Source organism: Pinus tabuliformis, chromosome 4_2, assembly GCF_031772625.1.
Source record: "Pinus tabuliformis cultivar Carrire ecotype Pingquan chromosome 4_2, CPIR1, whole genome shotgun sequence".
Lineage (NCBI taxonomy): Eukaryota > Viridiplantae > Streptophyta > Pinopsida > Pinales > Pinaceae > Pinus > Pinus tabuliformis.
In genome coordinates this window covers 21255555-21277111 of record NC_142304.1, presented here as the reverse complement: position 1 = coordinate 21277111, position 21557 = coordinate 21255555, and the positions used below count along the sequence as shown (strand labels likewise).

The window sequence follows — 21557 nt, the reverse complement described above, 5'->3', positions numbered from 1 at the left end:
TAATAGGACTATTTGAAGGCCTTGTACGGGGTTAAATCTGTGTTTGGGGGGTGTTTTGTGCTACAGCAAGACTAAGCGCTAGGTTGCAGGCCATATCATCTCAGTGAGGGCAAGCATGGAGCTAGTTGAGGGTTGTTCTATGCCCTATCCTTTCAGCAAGGTGGAGGAGACCTGTACTAGGCAGGCCGCAGTCATTTAAGGGTTGGTTGGTGACTTTTCTAAGGGTTGTTGCAGCTTGTGGGTGCCCTAACCAGTCACTAACATAAGTAGACTTGTTGCAGCAATAACAAATAATTTGGAGCAACGGTTGGAGGTGTGTTGGGTCACAATTTGTTGACCAGGTTGGATCAGAGTTGTTGCAGCGTGTGGAAGCCAAGGAGGTAGGGCTAACGTGGCATGTTAAAATCCTTAACTAGTGGGCAGTTTCCGCAATGAAGATTGGTGCCCAGATTTGTGCAATAGCTCCTTTATTGCAGAAGCAAAGGGCAGTTGATGATGTTGGAAATACTAAAAGGGGGGTGAATCAATGTTCCTTAGCAATTAGCACTTTTAAATCTTTTCAGAGAATTAGTTAATCTTCAATTATTATTAATGTTTATGCAGTAATAATAGTAAATAAAAGAACACAGTAGACACAACAATTTTAGGTGGAAAACCCCCTTCGAGTCAAAAACCACCAAACGCTTTTCTAATAAATTCTTTAAACTTCAGCCCCAACTGAAATGAAAGCAACAACTTCCAAGAATTCTAGAAAAGCATTCTTCTCCAGCTCCTACTGGAAGGACGCCCCAATGCCCTGGTTTCTTCAATAATCAACTAAATGGATGCCCCAACACCCTAGCGAGCCACAACTCGCCCTAGCACTACCCTACCACCCTGAAGTGTTCACAGGCCCCAACCTGTACGCGACTTCATACACCTCCCTAGCACCTCCCTGCCACCCTATAATGACTGAAATAAGACAAGACTATGGATTCCCAAACCAGGGACATACAATAAGGTGTACAATGTTTTTCGTGTACTTGACAGAATACCCAATCACTCTATGACTTGCAACCCAACCATGACATCATCCCAAGAGTGACTCCTATACCTCCCAACACTGCCTCTTCAACTCTAGGCAAAATGACTCTTTCACAAATGACTCTTTTACAATCTTCACAATGATGACTCTTTTACAATGATGACTCTTGGCCCTGACACTTCTTCACAATATATGGATTGCTGTCATGTCTTCAAAGGATGTCCCGCTGCAATGCTTCCTTTGATTTGATACTTCTACGCATGAATTCTTGCTTGAATTTGTTGTACTTGAATCTTCTTCTACCTACATGCAAAATTTGTCTAGCGAAACCAATGACAAAAAAAAACAAAATACCCTTCAACTTACCTCTACCTGCAAAACACATGTAAGTGCATAATAATGAATAAATACAACATGTACATGAAGTGTGCTTGCCACTTTTTTTGTTGACTTGTTGCAGCAGTAGACAAAGACTCCCACTCTTGATATAGGCCTCGACTCTATGCAAGACTATATCCAAAATTGACCTAAAGTTATATACAATAAAAACTAATGACAGACCCTAGACTTTTGATACACCAAGTTCTAAGTACAATAACAGAGACCATTCTATCAACTATGACAAGACAAGTAACATGAACTTACAACATCATATAGATTTAGCAAACTTGGTGTAGCATCAAGAATATGTAGCATAAAATGTGTAGCATCAAGAATAAGACATCCGAAAAAATAATTGTGACATATAGAGACATAGAGATATAACTGAGACACTATATATACTTACGTTGTCCTGCAAAAACATATGCTAGAGATGATACTCAAAATTCAAATGTAAACACTAATCATACATACCTTACTGTAGGAGACTTACCCTTGACTGTTGATGTGTGATCCTTACTGCAGTGATCCTTGAATGCATGATTTTTCTTTCCTTCTAGAAGCTTGATATTGAATCTGTTGTATCTATGTAATTTCGGATCACCAAGGTCTGCAATTTCGTCCTGTGCTAGCACTCTAAGTCCTCTTTCCAACCCCACAGGTCTGATCAAGATTGAATTCTTCAAGAAAGAGTTATGCCCAATCTCCCACGATGACCTGATTATAGATTGGTTCAATAGAGTGAACTTATACAAAGTGCCACGTGTCACTGTTGCGACCTTCGGGCCTGAAAACGCTGCTCAACAAACTACAGTCCCTCCTCTTTCTGTGACTATTTACAAAATTTGAATCCATGCTCAGAGAGAAAGTTATGACGATTTTCTCAACATCACCTGTTTGACATGGAATTTAGGAGCCTGCAAAACCCTAACTTCCTCAAATCATATCTCCGAAAATATAGCAAACCAAGATCTAAAATTCGGTCACAAGGCTCATCAAGATTTCAACTCAAATGGGTTTTAATTTCAGCTTCTGAAGCTTCGTAAAAAAAAAGGAGTTAAATCGAAAATGCCACAATGACTTGTTTTAAGCCAAAAAATCCCTCCTAAAGGAGGATATGAGGGTCATTATTTATATGAATGTCTTGAGTTGAGAGGGTCCTCAACAAGTGAACGTTGGAGGGATTTTAGGAGCAAAAAATATATTATTAATTATTGACTATTCAATGACCACAACCAATTATGAGTGCCATGCCACAACCCCATAGGGTTTTAGCCCACTAACTAGGGTTACTAACTTCAAACATGAATATCTCTCAAACCGTGAAGAATTACTTGGTGTGCCATATATCAACAGAAACATCTCGACAAGTAGAATCCATCTAGGATATCCTTGACTCAGAATAGAGTAAGTTGTCAATTCAAAATGCACTTGCAAGATCGGGGTAGCCCATGGTGCTGCTTGGGTTGACATCAATGACAACCACTAATCAACAAATGAGAAGTCTGATGGCAGCCATGTGTAAGGGTCTCCTAGGTGTGAGGATGCCCTAACTAGGTGCAGATGCTATAGTGTGGACTTGGTCACTCATGGACTGTTGGAGGGCAGCGTGAGAGTGGACCAAGTGTGGACGTGATTAGGCACTTATGGCCTGCTGAAGGACGGCATGATAGAGTCCAAGTTGGAGCCCGATGAGCAACACCTTGATGGACATAGGTAGTTGCGAGAGAGGCAGTTGTTGAGCTCAAGGGTCTGATCAACCAGCAGTAGTGACTTCTATTTTGAGAAGGACGTCTACAACAAAGGATGGGCAGTCCTCCTAGCCTGTGTTCATTGTGGGAAATGGACATCTTGCAGTGATAGGTGGCAGCCCTCCATGCCCTGTGTCGGTCTTCATCGATGCGGCGCAAGAAAACCATAGTGGGTTGAAGTCCCTCAGTAGCTGAGGAGCAGCAGTGCGCAGATTAAGAGTTGTTCACAAGTGGAGCTATGAACAACTTGACACGAGTCTCAATGTGTTGATGCGCTAATGGACGAACGATCAACTAGTGAGCAGATTGGTAGTCGAGGTTCAGTGGCCAGATGGACTTGGAGAATTGATAGAGGCAAGAGCTGCAGATCGAGAGCCGAAGGTCCGGGCGGGTACAGGGTACGACCAAGAAGAGCTGAGAGAGCATGCTACAGCCATATGGTCAAAGTATCTTGTTTTGCATCTTGTACTAGTGGATGTATGAGGGCCATTATCCCTAGTACGAGAGCCCTAGATTGTTGTATTATATGTTGTGTAATATAACGAAGTTGGGTTGAAAACTGTAAAAAGTTATCGATATTTTTTGCATATGTGATTGACTACTATTTATATTCTGTTGTGCAAAATAGTATCGTTGAGATTGTTGGTCTGGTAGTGTCAGAGATTTCAAGATTCTATCCTAGACCCATGGTCATGGAAATTCAACATGGTATCAAAGGGTATCTGAGCTACTTTGAGGGACAGTGAATCAGAGTGTGCACAGCGAAGCAACTCAAAGGGAGGTGTGGATGTCTAGATCATGGAGTAGAGGGTTCAACTGAGGACATGGAGATGTGGTCTTGATAAACTACATGATGAGATGGGCTTGGAGTTATGGTGGATCGATGGTGAAATTGGTGCACTTCAGTATGTTGTGTGGCAGTTTGTAGATCGTGGACGTCATATGTCTTGTCATGAGTAGTTGGGACAGCTTGAGGGTTTCTTTGGCATGGACGAGATCAGGTTGATCGAGATGGCTTCATGTGATGGAATATAGGTTGGCAAGCTAGAGTCTTCATCGGATCATGATCTTGCAAATCCAAGATTGGTGGGATTTGCACGAGTGGTATTTGATCCAGGAGAATTTGTGCTTGCAGAATTGAGCCAGTGGAGATCATGTAGGCTCAGAGGGAGTCTAGCCTTAGAGGGAGCAACCCTATGGAAGTTTGAGATCTTCAGGATCAGATATGATGAGGCAAAGGCACTACCGAGATTTCTGGATTCATCTACAGGGTATGCTGCAATGATGAGGCACAGATCGGCTAGTGTCGTCGTCGAATGATGATGGTTACTTCCTAGTCTTGGAAGTACCTCCGTCGCTAAGAGCGACTATTGATTTGTGTAGCTTGGGAGGTACTCCAAGCCCTAGTGTTTGAGGGTTGGAGGTCAAAGCGCCACAAGTAGGCTTGTGTGCTTAGAACCCAAGCCTAGGGTTTTGCACCCATGGATGTTTGGGCCAAAACCGTGACAAGTTTTCGACATATGATGGATCAGGATGATAGCTCTCAGCGAGACAATTCTAACACATGATTCTGAGTTGTCGTTAAGGAGTTATGAATTTTTGAAGGTCATGAGTGGGTTTACACCATATGTGTAAAGGTCGGCTTGGGTTAAATAAGCCTCTTAACAAGTTGGACAGCCCTAGAGTGACATTGGAAGGAGCCCCTCTCTTTAGTATAAATAGAGGGTGATGGAGAGTCATTTCTCTCATCCATTTGTGCAACGCATTCTCAAAAGAAAGACTCATTGGAGGAGGATTATCTTTGTGCCCTAGACACAGCAAGAGGAGGTTTTGTTTTAAGGGTTTATGTAGGCAACCAAGGGCTGGTTGGAGGCAAAGTCTTGCTGGAGGAAGGGTCGAGGCCTTGTGCTTGAAGGCCACACCAAAAGACTGGACAACGAGGTGATTTAAGGATTGTTTCAGGGCTACTTTTGGAGATCAAGATTGCAGGAAGGGAGTCGAGGGCAGAGGTAATGTTTGTAGGTTGTTTAAGGTCTGCATCGAGGGTTGGAACCCTTGTCTCAACAGGTCATGGAAGGAGGATAGACCTGTGGTAAGGCCACAAGCCCTTATCCACACAGAAAGGTTATGCATAGGGCTGTTGTGGGGTTAATTGAAGCCCTATCTAGCAGCGTGGAGGCAGAGAGACTAACAGGTCTGTTTGGAGGCCTTGTATGGGGTTAAATCTATGTTTGGAGGGTGCTTTGTGCTACAGCAAGACTAAGTGCTAGGCCACAGGCCATAGCATCTCAGTGAGGGCAAGCATGGAGCTAGTTGAGGGTTGTTCTATGCCCTATCCTTTCAGCAAGGTGGAGGAGACCTATACTAGGAGAGGTCGCAGTCATTTAAGGGTTGTTTGGTGACTGTTCTAAGGGTTGTTGCAGCTTGTGGGTGCCCTAACCAGTCACTAACAGAAGCAGACTTGTTGCAGTAGTACAAACTAATTTGGAGCAGTGGTTGGAGGTGTGTTGGGTCACAGTTTGTTGACCAGATTGGATCAGAGTTGTTGTAGCCTATGGATGCCAAGAAGGTAGGGCTGGCGTGGCATGTTAGAAGCCCTAACCAGTGGGCAGTTTCCACAATGAAGATTAGTGCCTAGATTTGTGCAATAGCTCATCTATTGTAGAAGCAAGGAGCAGTTGATGAGAACTCTAATGGCAATTGGGTGCAAGGGTCTCCTAGGTGTGAGGATACCCTAACTAGGTGCAGATGCTACAGCGTGGACTTGGTCACTCATGGACTGTTGGAGGGCAACGTGAGAGTAGGCCAAGTGTGGACGTGATTGGGCACTTATGGCCTATTGGAGGATAGTGTGATAGTGTCCAAGTTGGAGCCCGGTGAGCAACACCTTGATGGACAAAGGTAGTTGCGAGAGAGGCAGTTGTTGAGCTCAAGGGTTTGATCAACTAGGAGAAGTTTGTGGAGCCTGAGACTTGTGTGTGGAGAAGGACTTCTACAACAGATGATGGGCAGTTCTCCCAGCCCGCGTTCATTGTGGGAGATGAACATCTTGCAGTGATAGGTGGTAGCCCTTCGTGCCCTATGTTGGTCTTCATTGGAGCAGCACAGGAAAACCATAGTGGGTTGAAGTCCCTGAGTAGTTCAAGAGTAGCAATGTGCAGATTAAGAGTTTTTCACAAGTGGAGCTGTGAAAACTCAACACGAGTCTCGATCTGTTGATGTGTTGATGGACGAACAATCAACTAGTGAGCAGATTGCCCGCCGATGTTCAGTGGCCCGATGGACTTGGAGCATTGATAGCGGTAGGCGCGGCAAATCGGGAGCCGAAGGATTGGGCAGGTACAGGGTACAACCGAGAGGAGCTGATAAAGCATGCTACAACTAGATGGTCAGAGTATCGTGTACTACTGGATGTATGAGGGCCATTATCCCTGGTACGAGAGCCCTAGACTGTTGTATTATATGTTGTTTAATATAATGAAGTTGGGTTGAAAACTGTAAAATGTTGTCTACATTCTGTGCATATGTGATTTACTGTTGTTTATATTCTATTGTGCAAAGTAGTATCGTTGAGATTCTTGGTTTGGTAGCATCAAAGATTTTAAGATTCTATCCTACACCCAAGGTTGTGGAAATTCAACACAAGACAAGTGATTGATAAAATTTGAAGCTTTGAAAATTTATCACCATTTTGTTTTCATAATAGATATCCTGTAGAAGAAAGTGTAAAAAATACATTTGTTTTCAAAATATGAAATGGATCCCCCCAAAACAATGACTTTCTTCATCGTCAACCTCTTTTCATATTGAGGTTCTTCCGATGTTTCATAAACGTCCACTTCCCTTAATGTTTATCCATTACTATGTTTCATGGATATTGACAATTATTTGAAAATATATATTCTATCAAATATGTCTGTGTGAACCTATCAATATCTTCTATAAGTGATATCATTCAAGAATTTTAGCAAAAAACTAATGTCTGGAAACAAAATAACTGAAATTCCATCAGCATCAGAAGGTATACTCGATTACAACACCCAAAAATTAGGCATCAGTTGGGAATTGTCAACGATAGAAGTGAGACAAATTAATCTCTTTCAGAGAGAGCAATTACTGAATCAAGAATAGCTATCTTAGGATCAGTGTACCTATGTACTATATATACTTGCATACAAATGTGTATGTATGCATCTACATATCCATGACATTGTTTGATAAAAATAACTAACATCTATTGATACTTTGGATACGTAGAAGGGATGCATCATTTAATGTGTTTCTATGTTTACCATCCCCCGCAGCATTATTATCAGACAATTAGCTTCTAGACTTCGGAACTTGATCATATAGTTGATTGTTGTATCTTAGAAATATCTACTGACAAGTTAAAATAGCTGAATATTCCTAGACAGAATAAAAGAAACAATGTCAAAATGTAAAAAGAAAATTATAATAAAGTTTCTCACCAAATTAACACCCGGTGCATCGTTACCCCATAAATCATCACCAAGACTTGCAGCCCAAGCATTTGCTGTTTCATTGCTGATTGATGGAGATTGAGTTTGTGCCACTTTATTGTCGTAAACAAGATCTGAAATTCCTTGGGCAACAGCTGGATCATTTAATCCAGTAGCAGCATTTATATGGTGACAATCTCGATAAATATTGATGAGCTTAGCACTGCAAGGCATCCAAACAATGCATATCAAAAAGATACCCCACTAAGTAGAGGAAAGGAAACACAATCTAATCACACAAGAGGAAGAGAAGCACAAAATCTAAACTTCTTTGTAGCTTTGAAACAATAGTTGCAACATATATTTCAAAAGTAGGAAGTCATCCTATGAGTACAACAAAAGTATGGAGATTCAGAAAAATGCATGAAAGCACCAAAAACAATTCATAGTATGCATATAGAAAAAGAATCAGAAACTTCATCGCATTTCACAGACAATATTTATTTGAAATGAGTTTATGATATAAAATGAAAAGAGGCAAAGAGGGAAAAGAGGGTGAAATCATGTCAATTCTTAACTCTCGAAAAAAGTTGCGACTTCGATTTTTTATATGTTGCACCTACATTGCTTCCTGAATCCTTTTGATATGTTGCACCTACATTGCTTCCTGAATCCTTTTGATATGTTGCACCTACATTGCTTCCTGAATCCTCCCTCCTAGGAGTGAATTTCTGGAGCTCACTCCCTTACCCAAAACCTTGCTCCCTGCCTCCTTGGGGAGCATTCAGTGACTGCTTTGGGAGCAATGCTCCCAGAACATTCCCCAGGCACTCCCAAAACACTCCCAGAATGCTCCTAAGAGTGAAGACAATCACTCCCTGCCCACATGGCTAGGGAAACTTGAGAATATTTTGGTTGGGATAACCGAGACAAGGTTCCCAAAGGTTGATGTAGGCATGGCTAGGCCGCTAGGGCTTTCTTATGGCTTAAAACATTCAATTACTCCATTTTCTCTCATTCTATTTATCATATTTTACTAGTATCACTCATTTCGCCAAGGTTTTGAGTGGATTTCTTGCTAGTTTTTGAGGAGCATATTTATGAGACCAGGAAGGGAAATTGAAGCTGCCTTTTCAGAGAGCTTGGAAGGGAGACTGGAAAATGCCATAGTTACATTCAACCAATATCGAAGAGCTGAAGAGGTGAGGTATAAATACCATTCTTGTCACTTTTAAATTTGTTTTCCATTTGTTGTAAACTAGTAGATTTTCTATGTTGAATATTTGAATGTTCTCTTCTACTTTTTCCCTTTTCTCGTCCATCATTCTATTGCAAGCAACAAGTTATTCTCAAGAAGCATGATAGGTATGCGGTTTATCCTTTAGGTTTCATTTTATTATGCTGGTGGTGTTGGGAAACTGAAACACCAATGATGGCAAAGAACTAGAAGTAGGCAGTGGCAGTGGCACATACCATGGAGAGGAAGAAATGGAAGGGCATGATGATCATGAAACTGGCCATGATGATGGGGAGAAACATAAAGAGTTCAGCAGCCTTGTGAAAGTATGTGATAAAGCTTGCAAAAGGAAAACGGGGTGGAACCACAATATTTTTATGCTCTCATTGTAAATCAACTTACAAGAGCTCATATACCCATGTGAGAAGGCATCTCTATGGGATTATGTAATATGCAATGTGATGAAAGCAAGACTATAAGGGTCAAAACATGTGATCAAACACCAATGAAAGAGAGAAACAGATATAGGAATGAACAGAAGGTTACATAAAACAAATCCAAGAAATCATGATTGAATCTCAGACCTGAAGCTCTCATAGAATGTTTGATGATCAATTCTCATCCCCCCATGCTAGTTTCCCATGCATTTAGGGCATAGAACAATATTAGATTTCCTTGACCAATGTTTTAGGGATGATGTGGATGCAAAAAAATTTAGGGTCCTCTATACATGTGCATACCATTCAATGCTCTTCAATCACCCTATTGGCATGAAATGGTATAAGCCATTAACAGTGCCCTTAAAGGATATAGGAACCCTAGGTATAACAAAGCTAAAATAATGGGACATGATAGGGAAAAAACAAAAATCCATAGTGCTATGGGGAAATTTACAAATGAATGGACTAAATATGGAGTATCCATTGTATCTAATGGTTGGACAAAATGTTAAAGGAGGGCCATTGATAAATATTCTTTGTATGTTGAGTAGTGGTGAGGTCCTTTTTTCAGCCAACTAATCAAATCATTGTAAGACTATTACTAATATTGAAGAACCCTTAATTAAAACCATTAAAGAGATTGGGTCATATAATGTCATTCAAGTCATTCCTGGTAATGCTACTAATTGAGGATATGTACGCTATCATATTTTGGTTAGCATGTTTGGTTCAAACATTGAACGTCTCTGTGCATGATATCGTTATGATGAATAACCATAATTATAAGTGGATTGGTACATTATACAAGAAACTGAAGAAAATAATAAACTTTAATACCAATTATAGCCTGCCAACTACATTTCATGCAATCCCTCTAAGTTGGAGCTACTTATGATCGCAAAGACCAAATTTGCTAGCTATCACCTCACCTTCACTTGCCTTTTGAAGGAAAGAGAGGCATTGGCTAGTACAGACTCAAGTTATTCATGGCAAGGTTTGAAAGACAAGACTGCATCTACATCTAATAGGCATGAATTTTAGGAGGTGGATGGCACCGTTCTTGATCATCCATGTTTGGGCTTAGGTTAGGCATGCTTTTCCAGTTCACCAAGCCCATTTATAATATGATTTCGTTCACATATATAGATTAGCCCATGGCTGGGGAGGTGTGTCAACAAATGGACAACATGTTAGGCTAAATCATAGATATTGTTGAGCCTAGAGATGAAATTTTGAGTGATGACATTCATAAACATGTGGTCAAAAGGAGGCATAATTTGAATGTTCTACTCCATGCCCTAGCATATGTCCTCACACCCAAACATTATTTCCAACTTTGTTGGCCCAACAAACACCTAGGGGTGTATTTAAAAAAAAAAAGCACAAACAAACCTAAAGGTAGTTAATGGGTAAATGTTTACACAAGTTGATCCCTAATGAAGAGGAGTGTGCTGAAAAATGAAGCAAATTGAGTATGTATATTAGTCAACATGGAGCATTTGCTAGCCTACATGAAACTAATGATCAAGATAGGTTGAAAACCGCTAGAATCTATATAACTCCTTTACAACACATCTACTATATTAGTAATGGGGGTGCTTTCACAAGTAGTTAAGACGTCTTTTGTAGAAAGGCATTGGAGCACCTACAACTTCGTCCACAATGTGAAGAGAAACAACCTAAATGTAGACACTAACAGAGCGAAGACTGGTTTTTGTGCTCTACAACTTGAGGTTGTTGTCCAATTATTGTGAGGCAGCAAAGAATGATAGAACATAAGTGACTTGGGACAACAAACGAAAGTAGTGTAATTTGCAAGATGGAACCATAGTTCAAGAGCACTTGGAGTGTGATGTCCCCTCTACTTAAATTCACCTAGCAGCTACACCAATTTTGCAATTTTGTCTAAGTAATATTAATTTTTGGCTCAACTTAGGATAAGTGGGTGGAAAAGGGAGAATTACTTCATTTTGTGGGAGAAAGCATAGCCAAACATTAGAAAAAGGGAAAGATTAAAATGCTAGTGGGAAGTGGGGGCCACCCAAAGGGGAATTCGCACCCCTTAAGCTAGTATGCATTTGTGGGAGGAGAAGAAAAGGGAGGCAAAGTGAATTGGAGGAGAGAGAAGGAAGGTGTGGCTAGCAAGTATAAGTATGAGGAGAGAGCCTCCATTTGGGACTTTTTGATCATTTTACATTGTCTCTATTGTTCTCTTGAGTTGTTTAGCCAAGACTACATAGTGATGCTTACCACATGAGGTTTTCATGCGAAAATCTCACCCTAGGAGTGCTTGTTGAGAAATTGAAGGGCAATATGAATATTTGCTTTCTCTTAACTATGACAACTGCTTGAGATCTTATTACTTTGAATTCTGCCTTTTATTGTCTATATGAATTATTATCTTCAACCAGTTACCAAAACAAAAAGATGAGAATACACAACTACACAAAATATTGGCACCAAGCCAGGGAAAAAAGCTCTCCTAAGCTTGAGAGGAAAAACCCTTTGAACAATTTCTTATAGAATCTTTATTGAGAAATTACATGACTCAAACATTAACTCAGAAAATGCCTTCAACCTCAAATGACAATACCTCCAAACATGTCCCCAAACGTATTGTATACTTTTGCAGAGAATTAGGTATGTAGCATGATCATGACAGTTAGCAATGATAGACTCGAATAGGCTCTTCTAGCCTCTCTCTATCCTTGCACTACATGAAGATCCTCCATACTTCGACAGAATGATGATTGGAGCTTGTTTCAAGGCTTTGTAATGCTAAAACAGTGACTACCCCAATACAGCGAGAACAGAACCCTTTTATATCAGAGTCTAGACATATATGTGAGTAGGGTTAGGGCTCTTCTAGACCTACGATATCTTCGATCTTTACGACAGTGATTTTCTCCTTGCAAATTCGGCTAGATCAGACCTTCAACTCAACAACATACACAAGAAATGAGATGCCCTAACTCGGATTAGAATGCCGCAACCCGGATCAGAATGCCACAATAGAGAACAAGCTTGCGAATGAGGGAACAGACCTCCCCAACGACTGCAGCTACCCTTATCATTGATCCTTTCACTTCGCTTGTATTCACGAATGAGAAATGAAGTAGCTATATCTTGAAGAGGTGTCAATGCACCCTATATATAGGCTTGCCTCCTTACCATTAAGCCGATGTGATCCTTTTAGCCGACGTGATTCTTGATTTAGCTGACGTGGTAATAAGAGGTTTCCAGCATTTCTTCAAGCGGTTTCTTTGCAACAAATCCATGGGTACATGTTGGAGTTTTTCATTGATGATCTAGAAGGGTTCTTGACTTACATCAATTATATTTACACGAGTAATGATACATGACTGCCTTCATTTTTACATGACTCATCTAAGACTCTCAATTGGAGCCAAAACTTATTGAGCATGAAACCCATGTCTCAAGAAACAATAAAAAATTCTTAATACAAAAAATACATCGTTACAATATTTGACATGATGAAACCTAAACCTAGTTACACTATTTTCAACAATGCCAACCCTAGAGGTCATCTACACTACATTGGGGAGAAGTTCAAGCAGGCTTTTAGGAGTTTTCGTGCAGTTTCCTCAACAAACAGGACGTAGTAGGAGAATTTGCACTTCTTGGGAGAGCTAGTTGTGGAGAACATCTTTTTTCGGGCTTCCAGAGAGAGATTTGGATTATTATTTGCTAGCGATTCGGGGTACTAGCTGGGCTTATATCTGTGGGATTTTGCAATGATATTGGCACATTTCTAGGGCCTACGCAAGCTTGCGTAGAGGCATTTCCTGAGCAATTCGTGGGAGCAAAGAGGATAGGCATTTGGGGTTGATTTGAGTTGGGATTTTGCATAGGCATCCAGAGGAGTGTTTGGTTGGTTTTTTCTAGCATTTTGGAGGGCTTGCTAGCATTATTCCATGAAGTGCATGTAGCCAGTCTCTCTGGGCAACTCGCACCATTTTGTGGGTTTTCGGGAGTCCATTCGGGTGGCCAAATCCTTTTTGGGTTTGGTGGAGCAGGTTGAGATAGGGGGTTTGCCAAAGTTTCAGCTATTTTGGAGCAGTTTGGAGCATTACACAGCCATTTTTACTTAGTCAACAGTAGCAGATTTATTGGGCCAACACATGCATTCAGAGGGAGCTTGTACTTGCACTTTGGCAGCCATTCTACACCTAGGTTCTTGATTAGCTCACAGTAGCAAGCCCAAACAAAATATTACAGTGGTATCAGAGCCATAATCTTGGCTTAGCTTGTGGGAAACCCTTCATTCTATGACAACAGAGGACAAGCAGAATATCACTTACGGGAGACATAAGTACAAAAGCAAGGAAAGATAGCTACAGATTACCCTTGACCCAGAAACCCTTGAGTAAGAGGTTGAGAAACCAAACATGGAGGATAATCCTAATGACAGAGATAGGAAAGAGGAGGACTTTTCCCATAGCCTCTTGAAGGTTATCAATGATTTGGCCAAGGGTATTGATGAGTTGAGACAGCATAATAGCAGTAATAACAGGGGTAAGGGTAGCCAAGGAGACATCCATTTGGGAGAGGGTTCAGGCACCTCACACCACCAGGGACACTTGAACCATCAGGCCACAAACCACCCACACAATACGGCCCACATCTATAGCACACCACCCAGGTTGACTATCCCTACATTTCTAGCATCTCGTATAGAGGGGCAATAGGGGCAGGAGGATATGCCCATGGGAGACTACTTTGGAGTACCAGTCATATGGGGTTGATTTTAGAGATGCCATCACCTTCAAAGATTTTTGCCAGCTCAAGAATAACAACAAGAACAAGGGGTTGAGTGGGGGAGCTTATGTGCATGGCACTGATTTGCAACACACGATGGGAAGGTTATTCCTTCCAACTTTTGACGGCTCTTCTAAGAGCTCAGCTAGGGCATGGGTTGAGAAGTTGGATGTCTATTTCCAGCTTAACCAAATGACAGAGATGGAGGCAATCAAGATTGCCACTTTGCACTTGGAGGGAGAGGCTCATGATTGGTGGTTCCATGGATTGGCTACTTTGGGGCATGCAGGTATTATTGCCTATGAGGAGTTCACACAGAGGGTGTTGGAGCGTTTTGAGAGGAGAGACCCTGAGGAGCACTTCAAAGAGTTGACACATCTCAAGCAAACCAGTAGTGTCGAGACATATATCTCTTAGTTTCTAAGGGTATCAATGATGGTGAAAGATTTATCGGAGACTAGGAGAGTTTTCTTATTTGTGGAGGGGTTCGCAAAGCTACTGAGGGGATTGGTGAGATCCAAAAGGCCCACCACATTACAGGATGCAATAGGAAGAGCCCGGGACTTGTAGGATGCGGTTCCCAGGACCAGAGCATAGGCACCCACAACACCCATATTCTAGCAGAGGGGCAAAAACACTAGGCCTCCACCACAGCATGAGGCACCGACACGTGGGAGGTTGGATGAGGAGACTAGGAGGGACCTCTGGAGGAGGAAGCTATGCTTCACCTACCAGGAGCCTTGGGCCCCAGGCCACAAATGCACCACGAGCAAGGCCCATTATATTGAGGTCTTCTCTGACAGCGACCATGAGGGTGATGTAGATCAGGGGAGGACCACCTCCAGCACCACCACTTGGGGGTGCATCTTTCACACCTGTTGGGGGAGTGTTTGCTTCATTGTGAGGGGTTCCCAGATATTTGACCTTAAGGATCAGAGGCACAATGCAAGGGCAGTGTGTCTCAGTATTGGTGGACAGTGGGGCTACCCACAACTTTATTGATGCACAGATGGTAAAGAGGAGGGGCATTCCCACGGAGACTTTTGAGGGCTTCTTAGTCCTTGTGCCAGGGGACAAGACCATGCAGTGCACCCGGTATGTTCCCTCTTTGACGGTGATCATGGGGAACTATTCAGTGACTGCCACTTCTTTGTGGTTGATGTTCCGAACACCAATGTGGTGATGGGTGTCCAATGGCTCTATTCTCTTGGACGAGTTACCACAAATTGGCAGAGATTGGAGATGGAGTTCACGGGGCTGGATGGGAAGTTAGTTGTGCTAAGGGGCATGCACTCATATCCACCACAGACAATTTCAGCACACAAGATGGAGGCAGACCTGAGGCATGGAGACATTGAGTGGGCAATGGAGTTGACGATTTCAGAGGCAGGGGATCAGCCCCGACCACCACATCTAGATGTTCAGGCCATCCTAGACAGAGATCTAGCAACATTTGGAGACATCCCACCAGGGCGAACACCTGACATGGGGTTTGAGCACACTACTAAGCTAGAGATAGGGGTATAATCAGTCATCACAACCCCATACAGACATGCCAAGGCCTGTCGGGATGAGATTAAGCTAGTTATTCAGGAGTTACTGGCGTTGGGGCACATTAGGCCTAGCGCTAGTCCCTTCGCTTCATCAATTGTTCTGGTGAAGAACAAGGATGGTATGTTGCAAATGTGCATTGACTACAGGGCTCTTAATAAGAAGACTTTGAAGAATAGATACCCCATCCCCCGCATAGATGAGCTTATGGATGAGCTTAGAGGAGCCAAGTACTTCTCTAAGATAGATTTACGATCAGGGTACCATCAGATTCGGGTGAGGGATCAGGATATCCCTAAGACAACTTTCAAGTGTCACTATGGCCACTTTGAGTTTTTGGTTATGCCCTTTGGGTTGACCAATGCACCTACTACTTTCCAGTCTTGCATGAACCATGTGTTCCGCAAGCAGTTGTGCAGGTTCGTGTTGGTGTTCTTTGACAACATATTGATTTACAACAAGACATGGGAGGAGCACCTACAACATATAGAGGAGGTGCTTCGTATTTTGGAGGGGCAACAGTTTTATGCAAAGTTGTCCAAGTGTGAGTTTGGGTTGACTGAGATGCTCTACTTGGGGCACATTATTGGAGAGGATGGAGTGTGGGTGCATGAGGAGAAGATTAGAGCCATCCAGGACTGGCCAGTTCCCCGGAATGTGACTGAGTTGAGGGGATTTGTGGGCATTTGCACATATTACAGGAAGTTCGTAAAGGGCTTCTCACAGCTAGCGGCACCCCTCACAGATTTGACTAAGAAGGGGGCATTCGCATGGACGGATAGGGCACAGGCAACATTTGAGCACCTCAAGAAGGTGATGAGCAGTTGTTTGATGTTGACTTTGCCTGATTTTACACAGCCATTCACCTTGGAGTGTGATGCATCAGGTGAGGGCATTGGTGCAGTATTGTCACAGGGAGGCCACCCGATAGCTTTTGAGAGTCGGAAGCTCCTTAGTCATGAGAGGTTGTACTCTATCTATGACAAGGAGATGTTGGCCATTATGCATGCATTGGCCAAATTCTGACAGTACTTGGTGGGCAACAGGTTCAGAGTGAAGACTGATCATAACAGTCTTCACCACTTTTTGGAGCAGAAGGGCCTCAATGAGAGGCAGCAGAAGTGGGTCAACAAGATTCAGGCCTACGATTTTGACATAGAGTATGTCAAGGGCAAGCAAAACATAGTGGCAAATGCCCTATCCAGGAGGCCCACGACACTTTCACTCATGAGCATCTGCCATGATTGGAAGGCACAGCTTTTGGTGGAGTACTCCAAGGATCGATAGGCATGTGAGATCTTGGATGGTACTCATGGGGATGAGCACTACCGGGTGATGGATGATGTCATTTACTACAAGGGGCGCATATATTTGGTACCTGGTTCATAGTTGAGGGGGAAGATTCTCCATGCAGCACATGATTCGCCACTATCAGGACATCAAGGGTTCCTGAAGACTTACAAGATAGTTAGGGAGCACTTCACTTGGAGGGGCCTCAAGGGGGATGTGTTGAGGCATGTGTAGGAGTGTGAAGCCTGCCAGAGGATCAAGGGGGAGTTGGCCCATCCCGCTAAGTTACCGTAGTCGCTTCCCATTTCTAAGGGGAAGTGGGAGAGCATCTCGATGGACTTCATCATAGGACTTCTGATGGTGTCAGGTCGTGACTGTATATATCTAGTGGTGGATTGGTTAACGAAGTATGCCCACTTCTTTGTTATCTTTCCCAAGTACACTACTTCGCAAGTTGCGGAGCTATTCTTCAAAGATATTTTCAGGTTGCATGGTCTCCTCAAGACCATAGTCAATGACAGGGACAATCACTTCATGGGGGCATTTTGGCAGCAACTCTTCCAGTTGGTGGGCACAAAGCTCACTCCCAGTACCAGCTACCACCCTCAGACAAATGGGCAGACCGAGATAGTTAATAAGTGGTTGGAGGGATACTTGCGGAACTATGTGATAGGGCAGCAGTGAGCTTGGATGAGATGGTTGCACCTGGGGGAGTATTGCTACAATACTACCTACCATATGTCTATTGGTATGTCACCTTTCTGTGCTTTATATGGATATGATGCTTTATCTTTTGCTAACCTTGTTTTTGGAGACAACAGGGCCCCAAGGGCCAAAGATTGGATACAGGAGAGCCAAGACATCCTTAAGGCTCTCAAAGATAATTTGTAGACTGCCCAAAATCAACAAAAAATGTATGCAGACATGCACAGGGTTGAGAGACATTTTGAGGTGGGAGACTTGGTTTTCTTACGTCTCCAACCATATACATTATAGACAGACAACGCTAAAGCAGAAGGGGGTCGAGAAGCTACAACCACGTTTCTATGGGCCCTACAAGGTGATCAAGAGGATTGGTGAGGTGGCATATGAGTTAGAGCTTCCACCTAGAAGCAAGGTACACAATGTCTTTCATGTCTCATGCCTCAAGAAGGTATTGGAATTTGGGACAACATGTGACAGTAGCTAATAAGCTACCCCCGTTGGATGATGAGGGGAATTTGGTTGCTAGCGGAAGGTGGGGGCCACCCAGGTGGGAATTCGAACTAGGTCATTCAAGTGGCTTGGAGGGAATTCGAAACGCTGAATGGAGGCACCCACATGAGGCAAGGAAGGCCCATGAAGACAAAAGGGGGAGGAGACTCTCATATGCATCATTCATTCACCTTGTAAATCAAATTTACTTGACTGTTCACTCCGCTGCTTAGTCGATTCAACTAGTTGTTTAGCCATGAATCTCTGAAGTGGGAGATTCAACCTTACCATCAGGGGACCTTGAGTGCCCGCCCTAGTAAGGCAATTCCATCAGCGTTTTCAGGAGATCTGGGAGTTTGCTACAGCACCATCATTTAGCCACACTCAGGAAATACGTATTTCTGGGCCACCAGGAGAATACGCAGAATGAGATTGAGCCACAGTAGATCAACCATTCGCTAGGAGAAACAAGGAATCTGGAGGACAGCATTAGACCAACATTTCTTGAGAATTTTGGAGCCAAAGAAACCAGCAACCCAGTAGTTCGAATTCCAGGCCTGTGAGACAGCGCAGAAGGCCAGTCTAGCATTTTCATGGGTCTTGGGGGCAAGAGCTACAACTCGGAAACTCATCCAAGAAGTCAGGGAATTTGTAGGAGGGATCAGCCCAGCACTTTTGGACACTTTCTAGGAGGTTTTACAGTCAAAATCTAGCAGGCCGTGTTTTGCAATTGCAGCTGAAGTTGGCTCCTTGGCAGTCAAATTTCAGAAGTCTGAACTAGCCAAATTCCTTCGTGGGTTTTTTTGGGTTTAGGCCAAGGAGTCAAGAGCTCGAACCTCATAATTTTATGAGCACAGGAAGTGGTGTTTCCAACCATTCAAAGTCAGCAAGAAGAGCAATTTTCTGGGTAGAGCAGTGCAAATCGGTGCAGCAATTGTAGAAGCCATCAATTCAGTTATTGTTCACTTAGGTTTGGTCATGCTTGTCCATTGAGACAAGCCCAGGTGCACCATTCTATTTGCTATTGTATTTTTCTCTTGAAGAAGTAATAAAATGGCTCAGCAATTCCTTATTTCCAACATTTCCATGGGTGCTTAGTATTTATTTCGTTTTTCTATTTGCTAAACTGATTGTATGCTTGTATATCACTTGTATTCCTACTTAGGAACATTACAAAGGTCTATCTGAAGTTATACAAATCTCTGTGATGCGAACTAAAAGAAGCTTCTTATCTCTGTGATGTGAGCTATATATATATATCCCTATAATGTGAGCTACAAGAAGCTACATATCTCTGTGATGCGAGCTACAAAAAGGTTAATTTTTGTGTGATACGAGCTACAGGGTGGTTACTATGATACAAGCAACAAGAAGTGTTGGAATTTCCAAGTTTAACCCATTAGAAATTCTTCCTATACTATCTAGTTTATTTCTTCCTACTTTTTTAATTACATAACAAGTTATTTACCATGTAAATACTGAAAATAAACACAAGTATAGTATCAATATCTATAGATGATCAATTGAAAGAAAACAAGCACACAAGTGACACCATTATTTTTGGACCAATGTCCCCGCTAAAACTCAATGCGAGAAAACCAGTGTAGTTATTCAGAGGGTTTTATTGTTATGCAGTCTTCATAATACAACCAGGATGCCAGAAATGAATCACCCAACAGAGAATGCCCTCGGCAGTAGTACCTCTCCTTGGAGACAGATATTCCGGCTGAATAATCACGGGATGAACGATCCCACCGCAACAATTGCAACTTCCACTGCTCTGCGTCACTCTGATAGGGACTGCATCACCCTACTCGAGTCACCAGCACCCAATCTGTCCCATGAAATCCTTTCAGCGCTGCCTCTTGGTCCTACATCAACTCTGCTAGCCTTTGCGTCAGCTTCTAGAGCTTCTGCATCAACCCCTAGACCCTTTGTGTCTCACATGCTGGCCTCTCCTGGCTCTGCGCATCTCCTAGCTGCCTCTATGTAGCACCCAGTTGCCTCTGTGTGAACCTCTCCTGACTCTGCACTGTCTCTCTCGTACCAACTCTGCCTCTCTGCTATGTATTCACTACCCCTCGCTGCTGATCACTGATTCTATCTCTCTTAGCAAACCCTGCTCTACAGAAAAGAATGACTGATCACTCTGGTGTGTTCTCCAACTGACCCTCAAGCCTCCTCTTATACTTTTCTCGTTGGTCCCTCAACGACCGAGATTAAATCTCTAATCAACGGTTAAGATTATATTTGGCTTGATCCATGACTTTTGGAACATTCTAACCCAGTTTTATATTAATACCCATTAATATTTTATTTTTCCTAAGTTTAAACTTAGGAAACTCCATTAAAAATATTAATTATTTTAATATCTCCCAAACCAGTTGGAGCCTGCCCAAACCATTTCTGGGTCTTGGAGATCTCATGTGCTTTAGCCTCTCCACCAATGGCCATGGCACATTCGATGCTACCCCAAATCAACAAGAAGGTAGGACAGGCATCACAGTTGGACATGGCATCTAAAGGACAGGCTTGTGGCAGACTGATGAATTATCTCATGAAGAAAAACATGCCAGACTTTGGAGGCCTGACTTGGCACTTGGATCACTGGTTAGTTTGACTTGGATTTCTCATGTTGACGAAGAATCTATAAGGATTCATGGGTTTTCCCCTCATGGGTTTTGCCCTAGCCTCTGGCCTAATTTCTGGTGTTCCATGTCTTTTGTGCATGCTATTTGTATAATTGTTTGATGACCTAATGATGAAGTAATAACTAGTAGAAAAACATATATAAACCGTCACAAGTAATTGTCATGATGAGAAATACAATCTTTCAATCGAATTTCCAACATCAACAACTTGCTTACTAAAGATAACAAGAAGTTTGTTGAAATATCAACATCCTCAACTAAAATATTCTAGAAAAATAAACATAGCATTGCCTTCTCTAACTAAATTAAACAACCAAGTCAAAAAAATGAATGAAGTAAGAGTTAGTTGCAACTTCTTTCTAAAAATAAGAGCAAGTTGATGGGGGTGCCTCATTTGATTGAGGTCTGAGGATTTGACCATGTGTTGGCTACAAAAATAGCAAGTCCCTTGTCCACATGTGCACCCTCCAAGTAGATGTCCCACATGTAAAACAAGTCTCATAAGGTAGCAGGTCCTCAAGAAACAGTCAACTTGCACGAGATGAAGCATTGGAATAATGACAAAAGGCCATCAGCTAATGTATGTCATAAAGCTTGCATTATAGCCTACCAAAAGTATAGAATAACCTAAAAGAGAGACAGCATTGATCAAAATAGATATAGGTTTACCCCACACGACACCCACATCTCCAAAATTATAAAGCATAAAAGGATCCTTTTAAATAAAACATAGTGGGAGTTCATTAATGAATATTTTAGTCTTTTCTTCCAATACGAGTGAAAACTAGGCAATGGCATC

At 42.4% G+C, this 21557-nt stretch overlaps 1 protein-coding gene across 1 annotated transcript in view; it reads right to left on the bottom strand.

Annotated features, from left to right (window-relative positions):
• The window catches only part of LOC149168163 (SH3 domain-containing protein), a 275430-nt gene that overhangs the window by 40292 nt on the left and 213581 nt on the right, over window positions 1-21557 (bottom strand). Inside the window, exon 19 of the mRNA XM_089424839.1 lies at window positions 7626-7839. Coding sequence (XP_089280965.1) covers window positions 7626-7839 — 214 coding nt within the window. The remainder of the gene's footprint in view (window positions 1-7625; window positions 7840-21557) is intronic.